This window comes from Humulus lupulus, chromosome 5 (assembly GCF_963169125.1).
Source record: "Humulus lupulus chromosome 5, drHumLupu1.1, whole genome shotgun sequence".
Classification (NCBI taxonomy): Eukaryota; Viridiplantae; Streptophyta; class Magnoliopsida; order Rosales; family Cannabaceae; genus Humulus; species Humulus lupulus.
In genome coordinates, this window is record NC_084797.1 from 95,073,125 (window position 1) to 95,096,274 (window position 23,150).

The window sequence follows — 23,150 nt, forward strand, 5'->3', positions numbered from 1 at the left end:
CTAAATTTTATCATTTTCATGTAATTAGTATCATAATTACTGTAGGGGAAGGAACATGAGAATTTGATTGAACATTGTTTGATTGCTCCTCACTTTGAGCAGATGTATTATATTTACAAGTAAGATCACAAAACATGAATTTAACATCAAAATTAAAAGAAGAAAATACAAAAGTAAAGGCAAACCTAAAAATTAAACATGAATCTTAGTTATTATTATATGAAGAGAATAAACAATACTTTCAATCACTGATGTAACAAAAATATCCCAAAAACACTATACTTATCTACATAAAATAAGTCTTAAACACATCATTTATTCCCCTAAAAATACTATACTTATCTGCATAAAATAAGATAAAGCCCAAACAATCTCTTTAAGCTTCACTGACATAGTTAAAATATTTAAAATATATATTTTCATAATATATACTTCCAAATTTAAAACTGAAATAAAAAAAAAAAGGCCTAGAGAACAATAAGCAACAACCACATTAGCTTATAGAAGAATCATTCACTAAATTTCACAATCTTAGTCCATTGAGTCATTTTCACACACACTTGGTTTGCATCACAAAAAAGGAAAGAAAAATATAAAAATAAACACAAAATCCATAATCAAGTAAGAGGTTTCTACAACATTCAAGCACATAAATAAAATAATTGTTACGGCTGAATCAATAACCAAGTAATTGATTAAACACCACACTCAAAAGAAACCCTTTCATTCTAATAATGAAAAACAACATAGTTGGAAGTACAGAGAAAAGAAAAGAAGAGAAATATGTAGAGCTCGCAAAATATGTAACTGCAATTATACTAATTTTACCAGTTTATTCTAACCTTTTCATAGCCTTTAAATGTTGATCTATGAACAAAATATGTAATAGTAATTAAAAAATCTTGATTAGGAATATAAGAAAGTCTTTTAGGAAAAGAAAAAACAATATAAGGAAAGTGACAATCGTAGGGACCCTCAAGGCACTAAACTAATTTTGATTTAATTCCTACAACTTATATATCAAATTGGCCACGGAAAGTACTAGCAATTTATAAAATAAATACTAAAAAATAGAGGACGAAACAATAATGAACACACCCATTCAAGTAAAAGAAAAATGGACAAAAAAAAATAATTATATAATAAAGAAATGCTCCAATTAAAAAACAGAAACTAACTAATTAATCAAAGACAAATAATTATTTTTGCCTTTCTAATATCAAATATATATGTAATGTTGATCTTAGTACCATGTGTATGAGCTCCAAAAAAAAATGATCAGAGCTTATTCACTTCAATTGCTCTCAAGTGGAACACAGATACCCTTCAATTGCTCATCCACTTAATCATTCCAGTCAAGCATATCATTTATAGTCTTTTGCATCTAAAACTATCCAAATTCAAGTAAAAAAAGCCTACCCCAGAATCGTGTTGATGCCTGAATCTTTGTGAGGTACTCAATGGTAGCCTTCCTAGGTTTTACATTTGGTATGGGCACCCATCTTGTAACGACCCAAATTCACTAATATGGCTTAAGGGCCTTGATTAGTGTGCCGGGAGGGCATAGTTGAGTTAAATGTGATTTGAGTGAGTTTATTGATTTGAATGCATAATTATATGATTAATAATGCTTGTATGATTATATTGATGTTAATGTGATATATATAAGGTATTTGTGAGAACCACATTATTATGTGGGTAGGTTCGCAAAGCACGACTTGAGGCGATCCTAGGGCTAGACAGCGGGAAAAGTCACAACGGGATTTAACAGTTGACTTTGGATAAGTCAGGGGTATTTTAGGTATCGGTTAGTTATTTAGACTATCGGGTTATGAAAATAAATATATGGAGATAAATTTGAGGTTAGGAAGACTAGGCGGGAATATTGGGGAATTTTACCGTTTTGCCCCGGGGACGTTTTCGGCACCCCGAGCCTTGGGTTTGACCTAAGTGGTAAAGGATAGACTTATAAAAAAATAGAAAACAGTAGAACAAAATTAAACCGACTTTTCTTTCTCAGCCTATTCTCTCTCTTCTCTCTCAAGGAAAAACACAAGCTAAACACAGAGAAATTTGGAGGATTTGAGCTGGAATTTCAGCTGGAATTTAGTGAATTGAAGAGAGGATTTTGAGGTTTAACTCAAGGATTATCCAAGAAATTTAATCAGTAATAAGGTAAGTAGTGATTCCTTTCCTTTTTGGTTAGAAAATTCTGAGTTCTAGCTAGGTGTTGAGATAGTTGCAATTTTGATGTTTAAGGTTGAATTTAAGCCGGAAGCTTGGGAATTAGCTGGGAATTTACTTGGATTCTGCTTAGAGAAGGGGTTCAGCTGAAGAGGTAAGCTATAATTCATGATTTGGAAGCTTAAATTTGAGTTTTGACTGGCTGGTTTTAGTGTTTGAAGTTCTTGAGTTTCAGAAATTGAAAAGAGATTTTAATGTGTGTTAGGCTGGGTTTTTCTGATGAATTATGTTGCTAAAGTCATCTTAAAAGTGTGGGAATGATTGTTATTGAAATAGGGAGCTTTGGGATGATTTTGGGTAAGGTTAAAGGGTTGGAAATGGTGGAATTTCTGGGCTTGAAGGCAAGGGTCGCGACTCTTTTCTAGAGCGATGCGGCCTTAGGATGAAGATAAGCCAGGAGGGCTCGGCCAGGGGTGAGCGCCGTGGCGACCAAAGCAAGGGCCGCAGCGCGTGTCTTCTTCCAGGGAGGCCTTAGGTTCTGTTTTAGGGCAGGGCCGCGACTAGGCTTTAAGGGCCACAGCCCTTAGATGCATACTTGAACGTTTAGGGCTTTTAAGCACGGGAATCAAGCCTAGTGTGCTCGGGATCAATTTCACCACCGTGCTTGGTGGGATTTGATTTCCTGGAAGTTAGTTTTGTACCCGAAAACCTATATTTTGATATTAATGGAACCCAATACCTTGGTTGTGATTAGGTGCTAAAGCTAGGGCTCGGGATGTTGGTTTTTATTGATCAAATCAGAGATTATGCCCAGCGGAACAACAATCAAATTGTTAGATTAATCCCATAAGATTTCTAGATCTACTTCTTCACATGCATATATATATTGAATCAAGGACATGAACAGAAAAATTACCTCAGGTCCTTCCTTGCTGTAATCTTTTCGTATGGCTAAATTCCTTGAAATCTCACACCAAGATCTTCCAAAATGTTCTCAGGCACACAAAGAACGAGTGTGGGCTCGCTATACAAATAATAGGCAATAACTATTTATCAGATGTTCTCAACACATGAGATCTGATAAAGTTTGGACCTAGGTTTTGTGAAGAACAATGACTTTAGTTTTTGTCACTGTTCTCTTTCTCTGAGAGAGATTCCTAGATATTTTTCTATCCCTGAAAAGTTACGTTCTGTGAAAAACTGATATCCTATCTTTAATATATCCTATATATTAAAATATTTTTTATTTTAAACAAATTCAAAATAAATGATCAGTTATCAGATTTTTGTTTAAATAATAATATTTTAATCATATTAAAATATCTCATTATTTATTTAATATTTAAATAACTAAAATTGTGGAATCAAGAGACTGAGTAAACTCTCTTATGTGTGTAGCACAGTGCCTGTGCACTGTGCCACACGTGTACCACATGCATGTGATGGCATGTGATTTTTCCCAATTTTTATTATTATTTAAATACCAAAAATCCCAAAAATAAATTAATTCAAAATTAATTATATTTTTTTTAAATCAAATAATTAATTAATTACACATAATTAAACAATAATTATGTTTGATACATACAAAAATATTTTACTTATCACATAAGTCCTTTTTGCCCATTTTTTTGTATTTGCCTTTGACAATGATTGTTTGAGCCATTTCGGGGACCATGGACCTATAACATTAAGCTCCAATAAATTGAAACTAAATAATTAAACTCTTTAATTATAATAGTTGATTTATTAATTATGATATTACTCCACTATAAATTCAGAATTGCACTCTTTATGTTATAGATATACTTTTACAGAAATCTTTTTCTTAAGTCGTCCATTGATATAACCATTTTACAATAGTTCAACCCTCTAATTAATTAGTTCATAAATTAGAATGGAAGAATTACCATTTAACCTTTCTAATTTACTTCTTATTCCTTAAGTACCATTAATTCACTAGTGAATAATTAATCTATAATCTAATTATAGATTTGAGCTCAAAATCATTCAGTTCCAGAATTAACCCTTAAGGCAACTAATTTACGATCTGTTAGGAAAGATTAGATTATGTATTGTTGATACATGTTCCCAGCCATCCATGATATTAAATCTCCAAAATAAAAGTCATTAGCCTCATTCTTTGAAGAGACCTTAACGAATGAATCAAAAGATTTAATAAACATGAACAGGAGTTCATGAACACTCAGGATTTAGGCTGATCTATAAATGATCATCAGTTATGATATGAATTACAAGTCTTTATTGTTAAATGGTTTTTGGATAAAGACTCTAATTCATATTGGTCCATGTCATATATAATCATATTATATAAAGCACCTTTACCGAGATGTCTTTCCACATCAATAATTTGAATCTAGATTATTTGTATCATTATGATACTCAGTAAACAGTACTTACAACTCCAATTAAAGAATTCCATAACTTTAATTTCTTGTTGTTGACTATTTTTATTCATTCATGTGATCTTAATTCTCTCGTACTAATACAAGATCACATCCTCAATAATGAATATGGAATTTTGCTGATATTTTCAAAATTATTCAAACAATAATTTAACAATCTAAATAAAAAAATAATCATAAACCATTGTATTTATTTATTCACAGAAAAAAAAATGTCTTTACATGCTTTTAGGACACACTCCTAACACGGGAAAGGATCGTGCTCGAGGGACGTCGCTTGTAATTAATAAACGAAGAAGTTAAAGGTAAGAAAACTACAACAGGTTGTATATTTGAAACAGGACTAAGGGATCCCTAACATGTATATTTGAAATAATAGTATTATGCCATGTAAATAGTAAACCAATGGCCTAAGCGTGCCAAGATTAAACTAGGGCGCAGCTCGGCCACTGGTAGTCGAGGATAGCTTATTATGCACTGAGCTCGGTTTAAGCGGGCCAGAGTCAGTGGGTTAAACAGAGGGTGCGGCCTAAGTCGTCGACCCTGATTATTGTGTATTTTGGCTATTAAAGATGATTATTGTGACTATTGAGTAATATGATTATTAATGGTGTTTACTTGTATCTTGGATTGTGATTACATGATATAGAGTTGATATGAATATTGAGTGATTGAACATGCTTATAAGATTACTTGTTTGCTAATACTGTATATGATGTGTATTGTGTTTTCTTGTTAGGCCTTGGCTCACGGGTGCTGCGTGGTGTAGGTAAAGGCAAGGGAAAGCTCAATCAGCCCTAATTTGGAGAGCTCTGCGAGCTGAATGTACATGACCAGCTACTCAGCCGCCACGGTTGAGAGGGAAGGCAGGGACGAAAGGACCAAAAATGCTTACTTTGCTTTAGTATGGCTGATGATTGTCTTTAACTTTTGAGATTTTGTAAACCAACTTTTAAACACTATTTTCTTTTTGGGATCCCACATGTGAAACTATTTAATGTTATAAAATGTATCTTTTGAGACCAAAACTTATTTTTAACCCTATCATACTCATGATTAGTGACACGTTTTAATTAATTGACTTGATTAGCAAGTCCTACACCTTACAAACACACAGAGTAGCGGTCTTGGCTATCCAGGATGTTATAACTTGGTATCAGAGCGTCCTAGGTTTAAGGGTTCCTGAAGATCGGCTGGGCATGTACATTCGCTGCTAGAGACAAGCTCGATTCAGGGTTTGGTAATGTGTATATGTGCTTATATGCTTATATGCCTGGAATGAACTATGATTGTTGTTATCTGTTGGATTAATAAGGAGCATGAGATACTGATAGGGCCTGGCCCTTGACTGTTGTGTGAGAATATTGAGGCATGTTTATTAGCATAGCCGTGCATGTATATGAATATTTGGATGATTAAATGCATATTGTGTATGGATGGATGCTTGTTACATAGCTATTGATATTATTGTGTGGTAAGATTGGGGCATGCTTATTAGCAGCCGGTGCATGTGGATAAATGCATATATGTTGACTGCTTGTGTGTGGTTATGTTCTATTGGTGGATTTTGGAGAAGCTTTTACCCTGTCATCACGGTCTGACTGCCGAGTAGTTGATTGCAGATTGACTTGGATAGCTATGCGTCCAAGAAAATCTACGTGACTAGCTGGCACTAGGTCCGGGACCAGGGGTGATGACCAGGGCCAGATTCCTCTGCCAGTCTCTGAGAACTGGCAGCAACTTATGGCCGATATGATGGCTCGGTTGCAGAGCCAAGATGATCATATCTGTATTCTACAACAGCAGGCTCTATCAGGGAGTGCTGCTCCTATTGTACCACCTGTAGTGGTACCAGTTGTGCAGTCAGGAGAGGTTGGAAATAGATGGGAGCCATTGTATGAACGGTTCAGGAAGCAGCAACCCCCAACCTTTGAGGGTGGATCGAATCCATTGAAAGTCGAGGAATGGCTAACTAAGATTACTACAATTCTGGATTTTATGAGAGTAGAGGGGCATGATAGAGTGGCATGTGCCACTTATATGTTGAGAAACGATGCCCGCATTTGGTGGGAAGTGGCATCGCAGACCAGGGATGTTACTACTTTGAGTTGGGAAGGTTTCGGAGACTTGTTTAGTCAGAAATACTACAATGTTGTTGTCAGGGCAGCGAAAGTTAATGAGTTTGTGAGTTTGGTGCAGGGCAATATGACCGTTACAGAATATGCCCTGAAATTCGATAGACTTGCGAAGTTCATACCAGACCTTGTTCTTACTGATGCAGCTAAGCAGGACAGATTCATTAGCGAACTGAATGCTATGATAGCCTGAGATGTCAAGATTACAACGGTACCTGGAGGAACAACTTATGCCCAGGCCGTTGAGAAGGCTCTTACCGCTGAGGAAGACCCCTGATGTTCCGATCGCTCTTGGTCTTGATAGGAGAGGTCAGGGTACTCAGGGTGGCCATCAGGGAGGCGGTGATTCATGGAGGACCTATCCGGAGTGCCTGAGGTGTAGAAGACGTCACTTGGGTGAATGTCGAGCCAAAGCTTGTTTTGTGTGCAGAACGGTGGGGCATATCAGAAAGGACTGCCCAATAGTGAGAAAAGCTGAAGCAGGGAAAGTGGATAGCTTGACTCCAACTCGGGTATTCACTTTGGCGCAGGCCGAGGCCGAGGCTAGTCCCTCGGTGGTGACAGGTCAACTTTCTAGCGCTGGCTCTCCTTTTACTGTATTGATTGATTCTGGGGCTACACATTCCTTTGTTTCTAGTAAGGTGATTGATAGACTGTGTAGACCTAGTGAGTATCGGACTGCAGGGTTTGGGACTTTATTGCCTATAGGGGAACTGGTAGTTTCTAGGAGATGGATTAGGGCACTGCCAGTGATGGTTGATAGTAAGGAGCTTTCGGTAGATCTGATTGAGTTAGATATGGAGGATTTTGATATGATCTTAAGGATGGATTGGTTGGTCATATATGGGGCTACTATTGACTGCAGGAAGAAGATGGTGACTTTTGAGCCTGAGGGCGAGGATCCGTTTGTCTTTGTGGGTGCGGTGTCTGGACCCCGCGTACCCATGATTTCGGCATTGAGGGCCAGAGACTTGTTACAGGGTGGATGTATAGGTTTTCTGGCTAGTGTGGTGGATATTACCAGGGTTATGCCTGTTGGGTTTTATGCCCTTATAAAACCATGTCAGACATGTAGAACGATTTCATATTATCAATAAAAGTAGTAGAAATCATTTAGTTTGACAACTGTGTTGCTTGCTTGTTTTATTACATGATTATTGAAATAATACAAACATTTATAAAATCCCGAACATATGAATAGTTACAATTATAGTGACTAGGTCACAGTGGATTATAGTTGTAATTATATGTTCAAAAGAACGAGTCCTAAGATTAGATCAGTGCATTGGATTTTCACTGATTAGGCAATCTACGATATGATCTACTTACACATTCAGGGTGTGATGTCTTGTCCAAGGCATCGACCAAGTAGATAAGATCGGATGTATGTAGTTACATCGGACTAGGACCGATATTGATTATTGATTGATAAATAAGCATCGTTGTTATCAAATCTAATCAATGTCACAACGTTGACCATATATTAAGTCGATCTTAATTCTGAGTGATAATATTCTGCTAATTATAATATTTAAATCTTTTGACTTGTTCGTTACCAGCTTACCCTACGGTCTAGCCCGTACTGACATCAGATTTATTAGTGTAATTGAGTGGGAGTATTATTCATAGATACGAAATCTATAACTTCTGTATGAGAAGTGAAAAGATGATTTCCTTAATTGCTTTGTTCAAAAGGTTAAATGATTGAGATCTCATTTTTGTGATTAATTTCACGGAAATATCATTTATAAGGAACTTAGTGGGAGTTAAGGATAAAATACTGATGAGGGGTAAAATGGTAATTTGCACCCAGCTCGTTAGTAAGTCATCGATAGAGGATTGACTGATTGTAATGGTTATAACAATGGATAACGTATTTATGGTTTTGAAAATACGTTCTATGAATTCAAGACTTCAATTCCGAGTCTATAGTGGAGTCACGAGGAATTAATAAGGTAGTGAAATTATTCGTAAATAAATTCACGGTAACTTGTTGGAGCTTGATTTCATGGATCCATGGTCCCCGCATCACCTTTGAGTAAATCATCTAGAATGTCTCAATTAATTGATTTAATTATCAATTAGGATTTTTAAAGTTGACTAGGTCAATTTTGGAAAATTTATTGAAATATGAGATTTAGAGAATAAAAGAGAATCTTTGGGTAAATTTATTAATATTGATAAATTGGTATCAATATAAATAAATAATATTAAATCAAGTTTCAAATTATAATTAGCTAATTTGAATAAGGATTTAATTAATTAATTAAAAAATAAATAAATAAAAGGTTTTGAATTTAGGCCCAGTTGGGATTTAAATTCAAAACAAAGAGATTGGGCCCAAGTCCATTTATGGCAGCCCAAGGCTTTTATTTTTGTTTATTATTTTTAATTAATTTAAATTTAAATTTAAGTTGCCTATATAAGGAATATGATATCTAGGGTTTTTAGAAGCAAGTGAGTCTCAGTTGATTTGGGTAAGTGAAAACCTAGACACTCTAATCCTTTCTTAGCCACATTCTCTTTTTCTTTTCGAGATCTCTATTTCATGTGTTGAGAACCAGCCCACACTAGTTCTAGGTTGATCAAAGGCTTGGTGAGGAAGACTGTGTTGCTGATCTTGTTCAATCTCTTGATAATACTCTGCCATAGGAAGGAATCAAGGGTTAGAGAGATTGAAGGATGGAGTTGTTCCAGTTCCGCTGCGTAATTTAAGTTTTTACTTTACTCTATATTTGTATCAATTTCATAGGAGCATGTTCTAGGAATTTGCATGCTTGTTTGATAATATGTAAATTGCATGAAAATAAATAAAGATCCTGCAATGAGTTTTTCCAACAATGCCAGCAAGGCCGAGAGAGGCCAGATTGGTGTGTGAGTTCTTAGACGTATTTCCTGAGGTTCTACCAGGGTTGCCGCCGCGCAGGGAGATTCAGTTTGAGATTGAGTTAGCACCGGGGACAGAACCAGTATCACGGGCACCATATAGGATGGCTCTAGCAGAGTTGAAGGAATTGAAGATACAGTTGCAAGAACTTCTGGATTTGGGATTGATCAGGCCTAGTTATTCTCCATGGGACGCTCCAGTGTTGTTTGTTAAGAAGAAGGACGGGACCTTGAGGATGTGTATAGATTATAGAGAATTAAACAAGTTTACTATCAAGAATAAGTAACCTCTACCAAGGATTGATGACTTGTTCGATCAGCTGCAGGGAAAGACGGTGTTCTCAAAAATTGATCTTCGATCTGGTTATCACCAGCTGAGGATCAAAGATGAGGATATACTGAAGACGGCCTTTCGGACACGGTATGGGCATTACGTGTTCTTGGTCATGTCTTTTGGTCTGACCAATGCCCCGGCAACTTTTATGGATTTGATGAACAGGGTGTTCAAGGACTTCTTGGATCAGTTCGTCATTGTCTTCATCAAAGACATTCTAGTGTACTTCAGTTTAGAGGCAGAGCATGAGTTTCATCTCCGACAGGTTTTGCAGAGGTTAAGGGAGCATCAGTTGTATGCCATGTTTAAGAAATGTGTGTTTTGGTTACCGGAGGTGACTTTTCTTGGGCATATAGTTGGAGCGGAAGGGATTAAGGTGGATCCATCCAAGGTAGAAGCAGTAAGAGATTGGCCGAGGCCAAGGAATGCCTCAGAGGTGCAGAGTTTCCTTGGGTTGGCAGGTTATTACAAATGATTCGTAGAGGGGTTCTTAAAGATTTCTTCACCAATGACAGAGTTGACGAGGAAGAATTAGAAGTTTGTTTGATCAGAGAAGTGTGAGAACAGCTTTCAAGAGTTGAAGCGACAGCTTATTTCTGCACCTGTGCTGAGTCTTCCTTCGGAGGAAGGAAAGTTTGTAGTCTATTTTGATGCATCGAGGATGGGTATAGGCTATGTGTTGATGCAGAATGAGAAAGTTATAGCTTATGCATCGCGGCAGCTGAAGGAGTATGAGCAGCGGTATCCGACTCATGATTTGGAACTAGCAGCAGTGGTATTCGCACTGAAGGTGTGGCGTCATTATTTATATGGGGAGAAGTTGGAGATATACATTGACCATAAGAGTTTGAAGTATTTCTTTACTCAGAAGGATCTGAACATGAGGCAGAGACGTTGGTTGGAGCTGGTTAAGGATTATGATTGTGATATCCTTTACCACCCTAGGAAGGCCAATGTGGTGGCAGATGCGTTGAGCCGGAGGGGCCCAAGACAGTTGTATAGTTCCACCCCGATCTTGAGGGAATTAGCTGATGAGATGGCCAGGGCAAAGATAGAACTGGTGGTAGGCCAGTTAGCTAATATTACGTTGCAGTTGACCCTGTTAGAGCGGGTCAAGGAGGGTCAGTTGGTGGACGTGTAGTTGCAGGAGGTTAGACAGCATGTCTTAGCGGGGACTGCTAAGGATTATTCTGTTTCTTTTACAGGTTTGCTTCGATATCAGGGACGGATTTGTATTCCGGCAAATGAGGGGATCAGACGAGAGATACTAGATGAGTCTCACATTATGTCATACTCGCTTCATCCGGGTACCACAAAGATGTATTAGGATCTACAAACATTATATTGGTGGCCCGAGATGAAGAAGGATGTGGTAGAGTATGTGGCTAGATGTTTGACATGTCAGCAAGTAAAGGCTGAGCATCAGCGACCAGCGGGATTGCTTCAACCTTCGGGTATCCCAGAGTGGAAGTGGGAGGACATCATGATGGATTTTGTGGGAGGATTACCTAGGACAGTGGGACTTTGCGACTCGGTGTGGGTGATAGTGGACAGATACACCAAGTCGGCTCATTTTCAGCCAGTGAAGTCGATGTACTCAGTGGAACAGTATGCAGAGTTGTATGTGAGGGAGATAGTTCATCTTCATGGGGTTCCAAAGTCTATTGTATCTGATCGAGACCTTATCTTTACCTCCAAGTTTCGGGGAGCTCTATAGAGAGCCATGGGGACCCAGCTGAAGTTTAGCACAGCTTTTCATCCTTAGACTAATGGACAGTCTGAGAGGACGATTCAGGTGTTAGAATACATGCTTAGGGCGTGTGTGATTGATTTCAAGGGATCTTGGAGCAAGTATTTACCATTGATTGAGTTCTCGTATAATAACAGTTATCAATCTACAATTGGAATGGCTCCTTATGAAATGCTATATGGGAGGAAGTGTAGATCACCCATTCATTGGGATGAGATGGGTGAGAGGAAATACTTGGGGCCAGACATGGTTCAGAAGACCAATGAGGCTATTGAGAAGATTCAAGCTAGAATGCTTGCTTCGCAGAGTAGACAGAAAAGCTACGCTGATCCTAAGTGTAGGGACGTGGAGTTCCAAGTTGGGGAGCACGTGTTTCTGCAAGTTTCACCATTGCGAGGGGTGAGAAGATTTGGAGTAAAGGGCAAGTTAAGCCCTCAGTTTGTTGGACCTTTCAAGATCTTAGAGAGAATTGGACAGGTGGCTTACAGGTTGGCCTTGCCACCGTCACTGTCAGGAGTTCATGATGTATTCCATGTCTCCATGTTGCAGAAATATGTTTCTGATACAACACATGTACTGAAGTATGAGGACTTACAGTTACAGACAGACTTGTCTTATGAAGAGCGACCAGTTCAGGTTTTGGATCGGAAGGACAAAGTCTTACAGAATAAGACAATTCTATTCATGAAAGTGTTGTGGAGAAATTGTAAGGTCGAGGAAGAGACCTGGGAGTTAGAGACAATTATGCGGGATCAGTATCTCGAGCTATTCAGGTAAATTTCGAGGATGAAATTCTCAGTAGGAGAGGATAGTTGTAACGACCCAAATTCACTAATATGGCTTAAGGGCCTTGATTAGTGTGCCGGGAGGGCGTAGTTGAGTTAAATGTGATTTGAGTGAGTTTATTGATTTGAATGCATAATTATATGATTAATAATGCTTGTATGATTATATTGATGTTAATGTGATATATATAAGATATTTGTGAGAACCACATTATTATGTGGGTAGGTTCGGCGAGCACGACTTGAGGTGATCCTAGGGCTAGATAGCGGGAAAAGTCACAACGGGGTTTAACAGTTGACTTTTGATAAGTGAGGGGTATTTTAGGTATCGGGTAGTTATTTAGACTATCGGGTTATGAAAATAAATATATGGAGATATATTTGAGGTTAGGAAGTCTAGGAGGGAATATTGGGGAATTTTACCGTTTTGCCCTCGGGGACGTTTCCGGCACCCCGAGCCTCGGGTTTTACCTAAGTGATGAAGGATAGACTTATAAAATAATAGAAAACAGTAGAACAAAATTAAACCGACTTTTCTTTCTCAGCCTATTCTCTCTCTTCTCTCTCAAGGAAAAACGCAAGCTAAACACAGAGAAATTTGGAGGATTTGAGCTGGAATTTCAGCTGGAATTTAGTGAATTGAAGAGAGGATTTTGAGGTTTAACTCAAGGATTATCCAAGAAATTTAATTAGTACTAAGGTAAGCAATGATTCCTTTCCTTTTTGGTTTGAAAATTCTGAGTTCTAGCTGGGTGTTGAGATAGTTGCAATTTTGATGTTTAAGGTTGAATTTAAGCCGGAGGCTTCGGAATTAGCTGGGAATTTACTTGGATTCTGCTTAGAGAAGGGGTTCAGCTTAAGAGGTAAGCTATAATTCATGATTTAGAAGCTTAAATTTGAGTTTTGAATGGCTGGTTTTAGTGTTTGAAGTTCTTGAGTTTCAGAAATTGAAAAGAGATTTTAATGTGTGTTAGGCTGGGTTTTTCTGTTGAATTATGTTGCTAAAGTCATCTTAAAAGTGTGGGAATGATTGTTATTGAAATAGGGAGCTTTGGGATGATTTTAGGTAAGGTTAAAGGATTGGGAATGGTGGAATGTCTGGGCTCGAAGGGAAGGGCCGCGACTCTGTTCTAGGGCGATGCGGCCCTAGGATGAAGATGAGCCAGAAGGGCTCGGCCAGGGGTGAGTGTCGCGGCGCCCAAAGCAAGGGCCGCAGCGCGTGTCTTCTTCTAGGGAGGCCTTAGGTTCTGTTTTAGGGCAGGTCCGTGGCTAGGCTTCTAGGGCCGCAGCCCTTAGATGCATACTTGAACGTTTAGGGTTTTTAAGCACGGGAATCGAGCCTAGTGTGCTCGGGATCAATTTAACCACCGTGCTTGGTGGGATTTGATTTCCTAGAAGTTAGTTTTGTACCCGAAAACCTATATTTGGATGTTAATGGAACCCAATACCTTGGTTGTGATTAGGTGCTAAAGCTAGGGCTCGGGAAAGGATCATGCTCGAGGGACGTTGCTTGTAATTAATAAACGAAGAAGTTAAAGGTAAGAAAACTACACCCGGTTGTATATTTGAAACCGGACTAAGGACTCCCTAACATGTATATTTGAAAGAATGGTATTATGCCATGTAAATAGTAAATCAATGGCCTAAGCATGCCAAGGTTAAACTAGCGCATAGGGCGCGGCTCGGCCACTGGTAGCCGAGGACAGCTTATTATGCACTTAGCTCGGTTTAAGCGGGCCGGAGTCAATGTGTTAAACATGGGGTGCGGCCTAAGTCATCGGCCTTGATTATTGTGTATTTTGGCTATTAAAGATGATTATTGTGACTATTGAGTAATCTGATTATTAATGGTGTTTACATGTATCTTGGATTGTGATTACATGCTATAGAGTTGATATGAATATTGAGTTTTTGAACATGCTTATAAGGTTACTTGTTCGCTAATACTGTATATGATGTGTATTGTGTTTTCTTGCTGGGCCTTGGCTCACGGGTGCTGCGTGGTGCAGGTAAAGGCAAGGGCAAGCTCGATCAGCCCTGATTTGGAGAGCTCTGCCAGCTGAATGTACATGATCGGCTACTCAGCCTCCATGGTTGAGAGGGAAGGCAGGGACGAGAGGACCGAAAATGCTTACTTTGCCTTGGTATGGCTAATGATTGTCTTTAACTTTTGAGATTTTGTAAACCAACTTTTAAACACTATTTTCTTTTTGGGATCCCACATGTGAAACTGTTTAATGTTATAAAATGTATCTTTTGAGGCCAAAACTTATTTTTAACCATATCACACTCATGATTAGTGACACGTTTTAATTAAATGACTTGATTAGCAAGTCCTACACCTTACAAACACACAGTGTAGCGGTCTTGGCTATCCAGGACGTTACACATCTTGTTCAAGTAATAAGAAATTTCCTTAGGCAAGTTTTCCTGGACAAAAATTAACAATCATTCAAAAAAGATGGAACTTGGAAAAATACAAAGGAAAGATGACTGCAAACAGTAGTTGAGACTAAGGTTTTAACAGAAAAATCATAAATGAAGGTAAGCTGGAACAGCTTTTAAAAAAAAATGCAAGTAAAGTAAGAGACAATAAGCCAAAAGGAGACTATTTAATTTAAAAGATAAGACATTCTTGAGAAAGAAAAATAAATGTCATGCATAGTAGCACATGCAATGCTAGCGTTAAAAAAAATTCAATAAAATGAAACTTACAATGTCAAATATATTGAATAGAAAGATGAAAAATGCATATATTGAGTAGCACACCCAAGGTTTAGCGCCAATAGAAGTTTCAGGATTCAATATCTCCTTGGCGTGCTCCCAAAAAGGCGAACTAAGAAGACTGCAAATGAACACTGTTAGACTGCTACCATGGTAAATATTCATCCAAGAAATTTAGTTTATTTTATTAAAGAGGGGAAAATAGAATCTATAAAAATTTCCATGGTCTGAAAATGAGTTTGATGGAAACAAGGTAATGTAACTAACAAAGAAATAAGTGATAAGAAAACAACCTATTAAAATTGAGGCTGAACTATTTAAAGACGTGAGGGTTCATTTGGTTTTAAAGTGGAAAACACACATAAACACTAAATTTAAGTTTTACACCACAGTCAAAAGTTAATAGAACCTTGCAAGAATGATGGGGATGGCCAACAGATAATTAGTGGTAAGAACAGGATACATTCCTGCTGGGTTGATATTGAAAGGAATATAAGGCTCCACTTCAGTGACTGGAGAGTCATCTCTGTAAGCTAAATAAAGTCAGTAAGTTCCAATATGTAGTGCAAATAGCTTCTAAACCCATATAAGTTAATTACCAACCAACCTGCAACAGCATATAATTATCTTGCTAATATACCGCATATATTTGGGAAAAAGGAATTATAACCGCAGTTGACACATGCATAACTTGCTGAATATATGAAGGAACAAAAATCTAAGTAGTGAATGAGTATTACCTAGCAGTCGATGCATGTTTAAAACCATAGTATTGCAGCTTTACTTTCCTGCAGCCTTCAGTTACCATAACTGCCCACATAGTAACCAGGGTAAAAACACCTAGCAAACCTAGTACATATGGACCCCAGCTCATAATACTTCCTGCAACAAATATTTAAATGCTTAACTCAACAATTTCACTAGTCCCCAAGTTTTATAAATGTCACAAATACAGTAACACATAGGCATGACATTGTATCAAATAGCTAACTACATTTTACTATTTCACAGGTGTTCGTGCTCACTACGCTATCTTGAAATATAATGGGTTTATTACATGTTTGTCGCAGTCACACATAAGTTGATATCAATAATTAACTAATGAGAAGTCTACAACTTTGAGATGATTATCTTACTATATATTTCTTTTTTGTTAACTTCTAGAATTTAAGGCTTAAAGAATTCTAAAATGGCACAATTAGCTTAGAATCACAATCCATCCCAAAAAGAATGGAGGCATCTGCTTGTTAAAATTATTGTTCTAAGTGTATTGGGTCTTGAGGTTTCTACTTTTGTATGTTTAATTTTGAAAGTTTTATGAATATGTTACATTAATTTCCATCATACAATGCATAGTAAATAATCTTAGCAACATTTAGTCCATCAAGTCACATGCCTGACTGCCGAGACAACATATTGTGCAACATTTCTTTGTAGCCCGTCAGTATTCCAACACATATAATTAGACTTGATCCTTGACCTGAAATAAATTAGTATGCATCAGACAGTACACGGATATGAAGTTGACTGAAATAGTAATAAAACCAGTGTTAAAGCACATACGATGCATCCAGCATGTCAAGACCAGTACCAAATCCAGATTCTGAGATGGTATCACAAATCCACATTATTTTCATCGCACCACATACCAAGAAAATTGAAGTTACGATCAAATGTTTGACTCTGCGGGATCAAGAAATAAGTAAAAAAGAACACCATAAAAGAAAAGTCACATCCTCCAGCAAAAAAAAAAGAGAAGCCACATCATTTTTCTTTTTAACGAAACTTGTATTAGTGAAAAAATACGTAGATATGAGTGGCAAAGAGAAGCCACCTCATATATACACATACCAATAATTAACCAATAAACTACTCTTATAACAATGAAACAGTACAACTTCGAATAAATAAACAAATCTATGCTATCTCCATCAGAAAAAGGGAACAGATATCAATGCCAATAACATGTTATGGTTACAAATTGTTTAAAGTTGATTGTTTCTCAAATCATCTCAAGAAGAGAGAATCTTAACAGTAGTTTTAAGAAAACATTTTGCAATTGAAATAGCTAATTGGCTTCTTGCTAGAAATCATAGAGAGATAATTTGAAGAAAAAATTGCTCAGAAAACATTACCTATGGCTAGCTACATAGATTGAATATGGAAGTGAATAACAAGATACTATCAGAGCCTCCAATATTGCAAATCCAAGAGACATCCACCATCTAAAATAGATAATAAATAAAAATTGTTAACCTGACAATCTTAACAAATCATCAACTACAAAATAAAATGGAAAAAGCTAAAAGGCACCAGTAATGCCTCCCACTAATACAAATGGATCCCACAGTGAGAAATATTTCATGTTTGTATTAGTTGTGGTATTAGTTAGTAGTGATTCCCTAATGCTCAAATAAAATTCATCATAAAATTGTGTAGCAAGAATTTTTTCTCACTGCTTGAGATGAAAACTAGACACACATATAACTCTTAATCTTCTCTTGAGCATCTAAGCCTTCTTTACGTAGCTTTACCAATGAAGGAACAATGTGACAAAGCACCTGCGCATCAAAGTTTGTGGTGTTAAAGCATAAATAGGTTAAAAAGCAAGGCAAAAACATATATATTAGCATTGCTTCTCTATACAAAAAGCATGGGATTTCCATAAATAATGAAAGTAAGAGATCGCAATTCCCAACTAGAAAATCAAAGCAAAAATATACCAACTAGAATGGGAAGCAAGGAGGATTCTTTTAAAGATGTTTAGGTAGGAACACAAGTCCTTGGCAACCTAGTAAATTTTAACTTAGTATCAAGATGATAATTAGAAAAGCTTTTGGTCACAACAAACCAAGTATTAATGATACAATAAGAAATATTACTGACTATCCCTATTGTGCTGGCTTTAGTTGCATTGTAAATTTAAATTGTATGTATGTTAGTTTAGTGATTTTAATAGATTGTACTTTATCTTTGACATAACTGCTTCTTTATTAGATAGCTCATACTCAACCTACAAATTTGCACACTTGTACATATATCAATAGTGGAAAAAACTTGTTAGACATATGACAAATAAAAAAAATAAAAAAACATGATCAAAGCTTCTATTCTAGTAAATAGAATATCTGCATAACATAGTATATGATCTATTGCTCTATCTCAAGACAGCTTTTATACTCAATCAAAAGTTGAATGCATGAATTCAACCAAACAGACCATTATATTATTATAGAAAAATTGCATAGTAAATAAAAACCAGAGCAACCCCATGGCCACAAATGAGGAAAAACTAAACAGAAACCAAATGAGAGACCCAATAAATGATCAACCCCATGGACAAGGCAAGCCAAGATGATAAACCATGCAGTAACAAGTTCCTGAAATGCCAGAAAATTAACTAGCAAAGAAATATCAAAATATAAATAAGCATAATAGAAAACAAAATGAAGATTCGAACAAAGCTTGGGAACAACTGCAAGATGAAAACTAAAATAAATAAATAATATAACAAGTGAATGCAAAGTCAATCCCATAACTATCATATAAACTATAACTTACCAAAGCTATAAATAAGAAAAGAGAATACAGTGCAAATAAAATCAAACTTGTCAAACAACTTGCTGCCATTAAGACATTAGTTTTTCAGACAGTAGGGAGCAATGAAGACATAAAGATACTATGACCAGAAGTCTATTTGTGATTTTGTTTCATTTCTTTTGTTGGTAAAAATTGGTGTAACTTTCCTACTGTCTATTTATGGGATGAAATAAAGGGAGCACAACAGGATGAGATATCAATTCCAGCTACCTTCATGGCATGGTAATTGCACCAAAAAAATAAAAAACTCAAAGGAAAACAATTACCAGACAGTTTGAACAGAGAAATTTTGTATCATCATCTTCATCATGTAATACATATTATAATATGATGACAAGTTGAGATCCCATGGCATCTAATGTCATAAGCCAATGAATGAATGCTATACTATAATTTTTGCAGACCTATAATGAAGTATCAAAACAGAAAGTTGCAAGTGGAAATAGTAATTATATCAAAGCATAAAGAATTACTAGCAAAAATATATATCAAAGCATAAATATATATGACCACATCACCAAAGAAAACGTCAAATGAAGAGCCTTATATCATGATAAACTCTCAAGTCATGACTACTAAATTATGTAGTATCCTAAGGAAATAAAAAAAGAAATAGAAAAAAAAATACCCAAACTTGAGATTTCTAATTTCTCAAGAGATGAATGTACATGTCTTATCAACTCAGTAATACACGCCTTGAATATGGCCTCAGACTGATCGACTAAGAAAATGCAAGAAAATGAGAGAAAATGCAAGAAAAGGAACTCATTATGCTAACCTTGGAATTATTAATTCTTGCACAAGTTTTTGATGCACAAGCTATGGCATTCAGCTTACCACACCAAGCAACTGCTCTAAAACAAGCAAGTGTAACTTTCATGAGAAAAATATCTCAATTTAAAGATGTGCCTTTCTCTACTGATTTATTATGTAGAGATTGGCAAGGCTTCCTGTAATTTTTGTTAATGATATTTTATGTTTGTATTAATCTTTTCATTCATAATACATATATATATATATGGTAAATCGAGAAAACATAAATTAAATGCTATGAAGTTTTACCAAGGAAAATCGGGAAAATTAAAATGAGGGGAAGAAACATGCAACTATGTGAATTCAAAGAAAACTAAAAGTAGATACATTTTCTTACTTACGATGTTGAAGAAAAAAGAAGGGTTCTTGCTCAGCTCTTGGATCTTTAACAATGCCTGCAAAAACCAGTTAATAATACATAAAAATTCTTAGAAAGCAGCCTAGAGATTTGTTTAACAGAGAAAAAGATTTGAATTCATATAATTTCTCATACCTTTTGACAACATGAACCAAGTAGTGCTTGGTTGAGTATTGACCCTCAGACATCTCCTGAATATGGAATCTCCATTTCTGCATATCAGCAAAACATAATCTACTTTTATATATACATATACATATGCATATCAATAAAAAAAAAAGTGTTTTTAGTTTCAACTCCTAACATCTAGTGATACCACACACACGACAATGACCATACTTAGCCTAATTTCTCACTACATGTGTGATAATGTGTAGAAGGTGTACCTTTAATTTGTGAACTAGTGGTGACTGATAATGGGTGGAAAATAAAGAAAAAGAAGAAAATAAAGAAATGGCACAAAAAGAAGATGAGAAAAGAGTTAGTTTTTGTTTATTGTTGGCCTTTTGCTTCTTATCAAGATTCCATACTTATCTGTTCGCCAATAACATCATTTAAATGTTATTACATAAGACAAAATTCAAATGCTGGCTGGCCACAAGCTTCTAAGATTTTAACAACAGATGTTAAAAAGTGGACTATGGTATTTTTAGCCCTTTTCTTTGTTTTTTCTGTTCTGCATCACAAAGATACTATAACCAAACAATTTTATTTCTTCTTCTTTTCAAAATTAAAGAATAAGAAGAATAAACAAGCAGTTTCTCATTGTATGGTACTAGAAACTGTATTCAAAATAATAATTGACCCATCCATTGAAGGGTTATTTTATTATTATTACTTTTTTTCATGTGCTCATAGTTAAATATTTAATACAAAGAAATCTATGGCTCATGGCATAGAAGTTTACCTGCTCAGTAATCTAAAAGAAAGAAATGTTACTATATATATGTATATGTGTTGTATGCACACAGGTTTTGTTATTTCTCTAGCGTTGAATATAATATAAAAAAATGGAATCAGATTATCCATCACCCTAGAAGTTCACCCTATATTTATATATTGATCATATGAAATCTGTATAAAAAAAAATCACCTCACAGAGATGTTCTTGCTTCCAGCAGGGGAGAATCATTATGTGAGGTAGAGATAGACGAGACAAAACCAGAAAACTCACTGCCGTTGTGTCCTCTGGAAGCTCGCATCGACGTCGTGTGCTCTAGCGACTCGCGTAAGGCAGAGATAGACGAGACGAAACCAGAAATTAGTGTAGAAACGTGGTTGTGTAGACGAGAGTGAGTGGAGGAGAATAACGTGATTGTGTAGAAGCTGAGTGTAAGAAAGAGAGGCAGAGAGATGAAACCAGAAATTAGGTTTAGGGATGAGGCTGAGAGAAATTTCGTATCTTTGTTATTTTCATTTGGTGCCTAGTTATATTTCATATGGTGCCAAATAGAGGCGAACCCCAACAAAATCAGATCGCTGCTAGAGATGCCTTCGCCCAAGTCGCATAAAGATGTCCAGAGTCTAACAGGAAGAGTGGCAGCCCTTAATCAGTTTATTTCTAAGTCAACTGACAAATGTTTGCCATTCTATAACTTGCTCCGGGGAAACAAAAAGTTTGAATGGACTAGGGAGTGCGAGCAGACTTTCCTCGATCTAAAGACACACTTGGCCGAGCTGCTAGTATTGTCTAAGCCAACGGTCGAAGAGCCCATTTTTCTTTATTTAGCTATGACGGAAAATGCGGCCAGCGCCGTGCTGGTCCAAGAAAAGGACCGAGTTCAAAAGCCAATGTATTATATAAGCAAAAGACTTTTCAGAGCTAAATCTTGATATCCTCTTATGGAAAAATGGCGTTCTGCCTTATTACGGCCTCCAGGAAACTTAGGCCGTATTTCCAATCCCATTCAATCTGCGTCATGACCGATCAACCTGTAAGGCAGGTACTGCAGAAAGCTAAGGCATTAGGACGTCTATTGAAATGGGCAGTCGAGCTCAGCTAGTTCGAAATACTATATGTACCCTGAACTACGATCAAAAGCCAAGCCCTGGCTGATTTCATGGCTAAATGCACTGGATTCTAGGAGGAGCCCTTGAGAGAACCAGTACAAGCATTGTGGAGAATCTTCGTGGATGGTTCATCTAACGAGAATGGGTCCGGAGCTAGGATCATTTCGATATCTCCAGAAGGGCATCATTTCCACTCTGCACTGCGGTTCAGATTCATAGCGTCCAACAACTGTAATGACCCAACTACTCTAGACTTTTGAACCATTAACGAAACTATACATACTAATCCATAATAAAACTTACATTGTGAAAATACCATAACTTTATTAGGAAACTTGTAAAAATAAGAGTTACTTACATAAAATATCAAGTAGGATATGGGATCCCATTGTTTCAAAAACAAAACATAATTTAAAATAAAGAGTTACATAGCAAGTGCGGAAAAATACATGTAAAAACATAAAAACAAGACTACATCCTCGAAAATCGAACTCTCGACTCCTTGAATCCATTCATCACCGATACACATTCCCCAAGCATCCATTACCCGCCACTATAGCTATTTTCCTGCACATATAAACAAAAAGGAATGAGCCTAATGCCCAGCAAGGAAAATCTACCACATAGTTCATTTACATAAATTTCATAAGAAACATAAAAAAACATAACATAACACTTATATCATACACATACTATAATGGCCATTATTACTTGGGGTCCCATAGACTAAACAAGTCATATGCCCATGAGATTAGTGGGGTCCTACTAGCTAAGCAGGTCATATGCCCATAATCTATTTGGGGTCTTGTTAGTCATATGGGTCATATGCGCAAGCCTACAAGCATACATATCATAACACTTATCATAACATAAGAAACATAAGGTAACATATAAAACATATAACATATGAATTTCTATCCTATTTTCCTTACCAAAAATACCGGGATAAGAGGACAGAGTTGGGACATTGGAACACTCCTAAGAACCATTTGAAAAAGAGTGAGTATAGTGAAGAAGAGAAATGAAAGGAATGGAAGGACTAAACCATTGAGAAAATACTTACCAAAATCTTATGTGCAAGTTCTTAGATTTCCTAACCAAAATAAAGATTAAGGTTAGAGGCTGAGTAGAAGACTTTGAGAACT

General features: G+C 36.5%; 1 protein-coding gene across 1 annotated transcript; it reads right to left on the reverse strand.

Annotated features, from left to right (window-relative positions):
- Positions 1–728: 728 nt before the first annotated feature.
- LOC133780502 (preprotein translocase subunit SCY2, chloroplastic-like) lies at positions 729–22,716 on the reverse strand (the record flags this gene model as incomplete). Its single annotated transcript, XM_062220206.1, has 11 exons — positions 729–770; positions 1,406–1,502; positions 14,890–14,930; positions 15,216–15,345; positions 15,634–15,750; positions 15,965–16,106; positions 16,621–16,704; positions 16,816–16,907; positions 17,360–17,449; positions 17,706–17,785; positions 22,693–22,716. Coding segments are annotated over 11 exons (939 nt in total), but the record flags the coding sequence as incomplete, so codon positions are not given.
- Positions 22,717–23,150: the final 434 nt, after the last annotated feature.